The 9260-nt window shown below is 45.6% G+C and overlaps 1 protein-coding gene across 8 annotated transcripts in view; it reads left to right on the top strand.

Moving 5' to 3' along the window:
* Nucleotides 1–9260, top strand: part of LRCH3 (leucine rich repeats and calponin homology domain containing 3) — a 189886-nt gene that overhangs the window by 96587 nt on the left and 84039 nt on the right. For all 8 annotated transcript variants that reach the window (XM_068281290.1, XM_068281293.1, XM_068281291.1 and 5 more), the window contains 2 exons: nucleotides 4056–4200; nucleotides 6609–6735. In XM_068281290.1, the coding sequence (XP_068137391.1) occupies nucleotides 4056–4200; nucleotides 6609–6735 (272 nt within the window). The remainder of the gene's footprint in view (nucleotides 1–4055; nucleotides 4201–6608; nucleotides 6736–9260) is intronic.

The raw sequence follows: 9260 nt of genomic DNA, 5'->3' as shown, positions 1-9260 counted from the left end.
TAAGCCTCATTTTAATCACAAACTCGGGTGGCTTCCTACTCGGAAGCCCATCGCTACCTGCAACGCAGGGTAAGGTTGCAGGCTGCAAAATGAACAGAGCAGTAGGTAAATTGAATTTATTTTGTGATGATCAATCCCGCGTTAAAGTCAACCGAACATAATTTTTAACACCCAGGGCAGCTCTATAGCAAATTAAAAATGCATTCTAAAAATGTGGTTTATTATTAAACAAAACTTTCAATTTACCTCATTTTTTTACATCTAAGGGTTAAAATAGCCACTTTGTCCATCTGCAAAGGACTTGTGGTAGCTGAGCAGGAGATTGTGGAGCACAGATAAGAAATCACCTCATTAGACTTAACTGACCACAAACAAACCCCCATTGTACTTCAAACAGAAAACATCAGTTACAGTTGAAGAATTTCACACCTAGCCTGGACAATGGCTTCTGAACAATGGCAGCCCTTGCAGCTATTTGAAGCCAGGAGCTGCTTAGTTCACTTTAAAGATGTTTCTGTATGTTGGTGGTTACAGATGTACACAGTACATACTTGATGAACCACTGCCCTCTGTTGTGTGGTGTCCTGAACAACTTGTGTTTTTCCTTGGTTAAAGAACGCAGTTCTCTAAAAGGTTGTTATAGATTCAACCCTATTTTGGATTGTCCATCTGCCCACAAACCTTCATCTTTGCCTATGTACTGCAATTGTGATTGCTGTATATACCAATATGCTGTGGATGGATAATTCCGCCTAGAGTGGAGAGTTGTCTACAGTGCCTGTTTCAATTTGGGTGTTTTGGCAGATTATCAGCTCTGGTTTTGGACTCCAAATATCTTTTAAATTTTTTTTAGTCTCAATGTGTGTAGACATTGTATGGTAAATGATGCTCATAATGATCTGGGCAACAGTTGCAGGCACTAGCGTTATGGCCCATACTCATGGGCAACTTTTTGGCCTGTCGCCAGCACACGTGAGCGTGTGCGCGACAGGCCAGCGACAGCTCGTCGCCAGGTCCCTCCGCATACACACGGCGGAGGGACCTGGCAACTGATGCGGCGGAAGCTGTCGCTCCTCCCCCCGCCGGAAGCCCAATGCATTTCTTGTTGCTGTCGCTAGTCCGCGTAGTCACGCGGACTAGCGACAGTTCCGGCGGAGTTGCAGCGGCGACTGTCGCCAGGCGATTGAGCGGTTCAATCGCCCGGCGACATCAGCGACGAGCGACGGTTCGGGGTGCGCGCCCGTGCAACGCCGCATACTCACGGGCGACCTGTCGCTGCAACACGCGCGTGCCGCGTGTTGCGGCGACATTTGTAGCCCGAGAGTATGGGCTACACAGACGTGTTCTTTAGCTGGAGTCAAGCAAAGTGTCTGTGCAATGCAGAGGGTTGGAGGAATGCCCTGGCTCACAGTGACGGGACTTCCAGTGGGCAAGGTAAGGATGTAAATAAATGATAGTAGTACAAAGCTCAGAACTTCCTCTCTACTCTAAAAGATAAGCCACAGCATGATAACCTTTATGGAAAGTCTTCATTACTGAACTTTAACATGGTTTTACTTTTGTAGGGAGCAGCAAGAGGTTTAAGCCTCAGTGTTCATTTGGCAGAGCTCTCCTGCAGTAAGTTCAGCAACTATATGTGGAACAAAGACTTTCCATTGTGTTTCGTGTGACAGTTTGAGTCAGCTTTAAAGAGAACCAGAGATGAAGCACCCTCATGTATTTTACCATATATATCAATGGGAACATGACAGTAAACACCTACTCTGCTCTTTGTTTTATCTTTCACTGCTCAGCCTGCTTGTTATCAGCCCTGTTAAAATACCTGACTGAGCATTCAGTCTGGCTTTGCTCAGGAATCATTATAGCTGAATCTGTCTTCTCTGATGTTTTTTCAAGCCCAAGCCTGCACCCTTCTGGCTCTGCTATGATTCCTGAGCACAGCCAGACTGAATGCTCAGTCAGGGAATTTTAATCAGGGCTGATAAGAAGCAGGCTGTGCAGTGAAGAATGAAACAGAGAGCAGGGTAGGTGTTTTCTCTAATGTGTGTTTTTGTCTCTGGTTCACTTTAAAGTCAAAGGGCAGCTGTACTCGCGCTACATTTTCAGCTGAGATGCCAACATTTGGTACTAGAATTATAGGAAGTGAAATAGGGATTACTTAGACTACCCCCAAAGTGTGTTTTATTATTCATACAGTTTCTTATTAAAGCTGGGTAATTTCAATTTTTTGATACAGCAGGCACCTGGAGTTTTCTTCTGTAGGCTCCATGGACTTCAATAAACTTAAGGCCTCGTTCACATTACAAACGCGGACGGGCACGCACGCGAAACGCAACGCGTACGACCGCAAGCCATCCGCGTTTGTATGCGTTGCGTGGCTGATCCCATCACTGAAAAGTGAATGGGACAGCCACGCGTTTTTGCAAAAAATGCGTGCAGCATGCGTTCCCGGACCGCACAGGTCCGGAACGCATGCAGTGTGAACATCAGACATTGCACTCTATGCAATGTCTGATGTCGTGCGTGTCGGCCACCTGCACGCGTTTCCAAAACGCGGCTGGAAACGCGTGCAGTGTGAACGGGGCCTTAAAGTATTTTGCTACCCTACTTTGTGTGTCAGACATGTATTATTAAAGGGTCCATAAAGTGAATAAAAGATGCCAGTCTAACTCACTTGGGGCTTCTTCCAGCCCCTTAAAGTCCTCCTGGACCCAGCACTACTCTGTTCAGCAGCAGTGTCCTGAAGGCTGGCCGACTGGGCTAGTTGCAGGCTACTGTGCATGCGCGTCCGCACGCCTCATCAACCACACTGTTGTGGCCGGGAGTGTTATGCGCAGTTCCAATTTTTCCGAGCTACGTAAGCACAGAATGCTCCTGACAATGGGAGCATGATCAGGAAGCATGCAGCTGTCAGAAGGGCACTACTGCTTATCAGAGCAGAGCAGAATGATGACAATGGGACCAGGAGGACTTCAGGGGGCCCCAGATAAGTTTTAACTGGCATCTTTTATTTTACTTTAGGTTTCCTTAAGGCCGTTTGCACACTGGCATTGGTAACCTGCATTGTGTTACACTTTCTTAAAGCAAGATGCCGCGAGTGCAATGTTAATGGGATGCAATGCGCCGGTAGTATCCGATCTGATGCAAAGTCTGCAGCAGATTACTGCTTTATGTTCGCAGCGGCGCCAGAAGTAATTCAAGTTGATGGTGCTGCAGGATATTTTAGAATGTTGCCTATGGTGCACATGCGCAGATGCCAGTTTACTTGACATCATCCTGTCTGTTAGCTATAAAACAGCCTTTTGCAGTCAAAAGCATGACTGCAGAACAGTCATGGAGGACAACGTGCACCACACAAATGGCGAGGCCACCATGTAGCAACCAAGCTCTGTGACAGAACATCTTGCGTTCACGACCTGCTCATTCAAGCCACAGGAAGTCAGCAGTAAAGAGCTTGTTTGCCACCGATTTCCTCATTATCACAGTTTGAGGCACGTGTATATAATTGACGAAATGTGCGATGCCGCAGGAGCACTGCAATCGCACAGATCCAGTGTTAAATAGGCCTTAAAGGACAACTGTAGGGAGAGGTATAAGGAGGCAGCCATATTTATTCCTCCTTAAGCAATACCAGTTTCCTGGCAGTCTGCTAATGTCTTTGGATGCAATAGTGTCTGAATAACACCAGAAACAAGCATGCAGCTAATCTTGTCAGTTCTGACATTAACACCTGATATGCTGCATGCCTGTTCAGGGTCTATGGCTAAAAGTATTAGAGACAGAGGTTCAGCAGGACAGCCAGGCAACTGGTATTGCACAAAAGGAAAAAAAACATGTCCGCCTCCCTACAGTTGTCCTTTAAGTTTTTTTTAATATGTATGCGGGGAAACATAAGCTGGTTTGAAGGTGGTAAACTAGCTTTTCTTTTTGTCTGTTGTGTGCATAGGACACAGATTGTTCATTAATCTTAAGGATAATATGTGCTTTAAAATCTGTTCACAGATTTTTGCTTTACTGAATGATTAATATTGGTTTATTGTATTTTTCTATTGCAGATTTGTCTCGTAACAGATTATCAGAGATTCCTGCAGAGATCTGTCATTATGTTTCCTTGGAAAGCTTAAATCTTTACCAGAACTGTATCCGATATGTACCAGAAGCTACCCTTAACCTGCAAGCCCTGACCTTCCTTAATCTCAGGTATCTGTCTATCTACTACTGCATAATTATAATTGGCTTGTATAACAGGCTACCCCGCTATGTTTGCGTTACAGAACCAGTATTGCAAAAAATTGTAAAAATGTGATTTCTCCTAGAGTAAAATGCACTGTAATTTTTTTTTCCTATGTTGCTGTCACTGCTAGTACAATTCTGACAGATCTGACAAAATTTGGAAAAATCTATCTCATGAGAGATTCTCAATATTTCCTTTATTCTTTACAATACCACTCCCTTGTAAGGATCTCTATACAAAGATGTCAGCCAGCCTCTCTATTCACTTGCACACTATTTTTGCAGTTGGACTGAGCAACTGCCATAACACCTCAGTTCTCCCAATCAGCAGATGGACTAGTCTAAAACCTGTCATATTTTCACTACCTACTGTGACTACAACATAGGGGGGAAAAGGGAATGTATAGTGCTTTTTACTTCTTGAGAAATTTACATTCTATATGTATGTATTTTATGTGGCCCTACACTATTAGATTCATGGTATGGAAGATAAACTATAGTTCATTGGATTTAAAGAGAACCTGAGGTGGGTTTTAAGAATGCTATTAGGACACAGAGGCTGGTTCTGCATACAGTGGCCAGCCTCTGTTACTATACTGTGGCTCTGCACTCTGCTGACCCCCGGAAAAAAAACCCCGCCAAGCTAGCGACATGCAGCTTTTTGCTAGCCGGCTGTTTACATCCAGGCTGTCCTTTTACCGCCGCTCCCCTACCTCCTCTATAGCGCCGCTCCCCACCTGCGTCCCTCCCCTCCCAGCCTCCATAAGCTGGTTAGAAGGAAGGGACTCAGGCGGGGAGCAGCGCTATAGAGGAGGCGCGGGAGCGGCGGTAAATGAAAGCCTAGATGTAAACAGCCGACTAGTGAGAAGCTGCGTGTCGCTAGCATGGCAGGTTCTTTTTTTCTGGGGGACACAGTATATTAACAGAGGCTGGCCATTGTATGCAGAGCCAGCCTCTGTGTCCTAATAGCATTCTTAGGGCTGGTGCACACCGAGCGGCTTTTTGGGCGTTTTCAGATCCGCTTGCGGCTGCGGATCTGCTTGGTCAATGTATCTCAATGGGGTGGTGCACACCAGAGCGGCAGGTGTTTTGCAGAAACAAAAAATGCCTGGGTGAGGCATTTTTTGGATTGCGGATGCGTTTCTGCCTCAATGTTAAGTATAGGAAAAACGCAAACCGCTCTGAAAAACGGCACTTCAGAGCGGTTTTGCAGGCGTTTTTGTTACAGAAGCTGTTCAGTAACAGCTTTACTGTAACAATATATGAAATCTACTATACTGAAAACCGCAGCAGCAATCCGCAAAACGCTAGCAAAACGCCTCATAAAAATAAAAAAAAGCGTTTAAAAATCTGCTAGCATTTTGCGGATCTGCTAGCGGGTTTTGGTGTGCACCAGCCCTTAGGGCCGGTTCACACGGACGCTTGGCGGCGTCTACCGTCAAGCGTTCGGGACCCATCGGCTAAACTCTCCCATTCAAGTGAATAGGAGCGTTTAGCATTGCGCGGTTACCGTCGATTACCGTCGATTGCATAAACGCGGCGTTCTGATCCCGATTTAACGCATCGTTTCGGCCGTCCCTAGAAGCCGCATGCAACGTCCAGGGACGGCTAGCCGGCGCGGCTATATGTCCCCCTGCGGGGACGAGAAACGCCGATCGCGACGATCTCTGTACCGCCGCCACCGAACGGGACGTCGCAGGACGACGCGACTTCCTGGCCACCCCAACGCCGCCTGCCGTCCGTGTGAACCGGCCCTTAATGTTTATATAGCATCTAATGTTTAATCTGTTGAAAAGTATCAAATGGTGTATTGCCACATTTCAACTTAACATTTTGACACTATCTGGCACAAAAGTGGCTTTAGTTGTCTTCTGTTCATGACTTTCTTTCAGTCTGTGGTTATGATTGATTTGTCTGGGTGATTTTAATCCTTTATGGTTCCAATGGTGGTAGCACAGTAGTAGATTTGCAGTTGATAGACGCACCACCAGCTGGACTTTCCCATTTAAAACCATGCACCTTCAGGCCTCTGCGGAGCGCACACTCAACTGTCCACCAACCCGCTCTTCCCCTGTTCTCTCTCTATCCCCGCCGGAGCATCTGTACACCGTTAACTCAGAAGTGGTCTAAACTGCCGGTGGTGTGATTCACCAATCTGATTTTTTTTTTTTAAATAACTTATTAGATGTTCATTTTATGAACATTTCCTGCATTTTCCCTGTACCTCTCTTGCAAAACATCAGGACTTTTAATTATAAATGTGTTTCAGTTAGATATGTTTAATTATCCCTTTTCTCTTTAGTAAGTGTAAAAAAGTTGTATATCATACATTTTTTCATAAAAAAAACGTTTTTCTCTCTCCCCTTTTCAACAAGTCGAAACCAATTGACATCACTCCCGGGGCACCTCTGTAGTCTACCTCTGAAAGTGCTTATAACTAGTAACAACAAGCTGGACTCTTTGCCAGAGGAAATTGGCCTCCTGAGAAATCTGACAGAGCTGGTAAGTGGTTAGTGTTTGGTTTTTTTTGTTTCTTTTTTTAACTAATTTTCTGTCATTGCAAGTAAATGGTATGCTTTATTCAAAATGTGCAGGATGAATACTACATTTAGGATATCTTGATACAGTCAGGAAGGTGATGTTTGTCCTTGTGACCTTTTCTCCTCTGTATTAAGGAATAGTGAGACTCAGAAGGCTGACCCTGTGACCTTGATAATAATAGTAGTAGTAGTTTTTGTTTTGTTTTTTTGGTGGGGGGGGGGGGGGGGCGGTGGATCTTGTATTCCTAAAAATGCGGTACATCTTTTATGTGTATACAAGTATTTAACATTTTTCAGCTTTTCGTCAATGAACCTCCTGAACAGTGGGGATGTAAATATTTACCTTCCTGGCTCCAGTGCAGGCGCAGTATCCGCTCTCCACACGGAGATAGACGGAAATGGCCGATCACTGTCGGTCTGCTCTGCTGCGCAGGCGCAAGTCTCTTGCGCCTGTGTAGTACAGCGGACCCGACAGAGACTGGCTATTTTTGCCTATCTCCATGCTGAGAGCTGCAACAGCGCCTCCGCTGGAGCCAGGGAAGGTAAATATATCCAGGCTTGTCGAGCCAGGATTGTGGGACGCTTCGGGGGAACCAGTGCTGGATTGCCTGCAGCTACAGGCGAGGGGGAAGCCTCATTGGAACCCTGAGGCTTCCCCCTCCCGAGGTGAGTACCTCCCAGGGGAACTTTTTTTTTGTTAGTCTCTTTAAGAATTATTAATCAGTTACCGTATTCTTCGGACTATAAGACGCTCCGGACCATAAGACGCACCTGGAATTAGAGGAGAAAAACCAGGAAAAAAAAAAAAACTTAACCTGGTGTTTCCATGGTACAGGGGCATCTTGTGGAACTTTTCCCCCCAAGCTGATCGTGTGTGTGTGCGCGTGTGTCTGCGCGCATGCGTGCATATATCAGCGTGTAAGTGCATGATTGGCCAGCAGATCTCTAAGCTCATTGACTGGGTTTTTAGGATTTACATGTATGAGTGTAGGTTAAGTTTAAAAATGTGTTTTAATTACAGATGCATTGATAAGATAAAAAAACATACTTCTTTACTCAAAAAACACTTTTTGATTCAAGGCATATTTGTGAAGTGGTCATAAATAAATGAATGCAGTTTTTCTAATGCAACTGCTGTCTCTTTAATGACATACCGGTATAGTTGGAGCCTTGGAGGTCTGATAAGATCTGCCCAAATTAAGTTTGTACAGGTTACTTTACTTTGCATCTGAGCCTTTAAAGTATAGAACGTGTGCAGCAGGCTCTTGCAGTAGTTCTGTGGTATTTCTATTCCCGTGCAAGATTGACAGAGGAAGCAGGGAAATGTAACACTGCTCAAAGGCTGTGGGCAGAGAGCAGATCCAGAGCTGATCCAACTGCATTGTGTCTGTCACTTTGCAGGGATCCTGGATCATAACGTAACCCTCTCGTTCTCTATGGCAGGGACACAAGCATAAGAGGGGCTGCATGTCACTCACCCCTGTCCCACTGCTTGTCCCAGCTTTATGTCTGGTCACGCTCCACTCCCCTGCCCTCCGATGTATATACAGAAGCAGCGTCGCTGTTCTGCTATTAGGAATCAGCGTCAGTGATGTCACGTGCTTCTGTATATACATCGGAGGGAAGGGAAGTGAAGCGTGACCAGACATAAAGCAGAGGCAAGTAGCGTGACAGGGGTGTGTGACCTGAAGCCCTCGGTTGCTTCAAACAGCCCTCTGATACTTGTGACCAGCTGGGGAGTGAGAACGAGAGGCTGACATTATGATCCAGTCTCCCTGCAAAGCAGCAGACGCTCTTCAGCTGAGACTGTTGTGGATCACTGAGTCTGTTGTCATAAATCCTGTGTGCTCTGCCCGCAGCCTTTGCACGTTTCCCTGCCTCGTCTCTGAGTTGAAGTGGGGGTCGTGACAGGCGATTTAGCGCATCCCCGCGCTATGAGGAAGAGCTGGTGATTTTAAAATGCTTTTATTTTACTGGACCCTATGGTCTCGGAGGCGGGACCATGGCTCTGTCATTGCAGTGACTGTACAGTAATTGGCCTAATGACAGAGCTGTCATCCTGCCCCAGAGACCATCGGGCCAGTCAAATTAAAGCATTTTAAAATCACCAGCTCTTCCTCATAGCGCGGGGATGCGCTGAATCACGCAGATGTCCTTTCCTGTAGTTAGGTAATTATGCCCCCTACAATGCCAGCTCCAGCATTGTGTGCTGATGACGGCACCTATGTTTTCATGGTAAAGCTGGGCACTCCTGACTCTCCCCATGTTACATTCGGACACTTTATGGGGAGAAAAAGTGCGTCTTATGGTCCGAAAAATACGGTATGTTTTTTGAATAGATGCATTTGTCTCATTGAATGGAAGATGTTGGTTGTGTTGCTTTTATTTGTCTTAAAGCATTTTATGTTAGGCTATTTTGGGATCTTTTTATAATCAATAGCTTTATAAGGTAAAATCTGCAGTATATGCAACAGCTCGTGTTTCCGA

This window comes from Hyperolius riggenbachi, chromosome 4 (genome assembly GCF_040937935.1).
Source record: "Hyperolius riggenbachi isolate aHypRig1 chromosome 4, aHypRig1.pri, whole genome shotgun sequence".
Taxonomy (NCBI): Eukaryota; Metazoa; Chordata; class Amphibia; order Anura; family Hyperoliidae; genus Hyperolius; species Hyperolius riggenbachi.
This window is presented reverse-complemented; position numbering and strand designations above follow the sequence as displayed.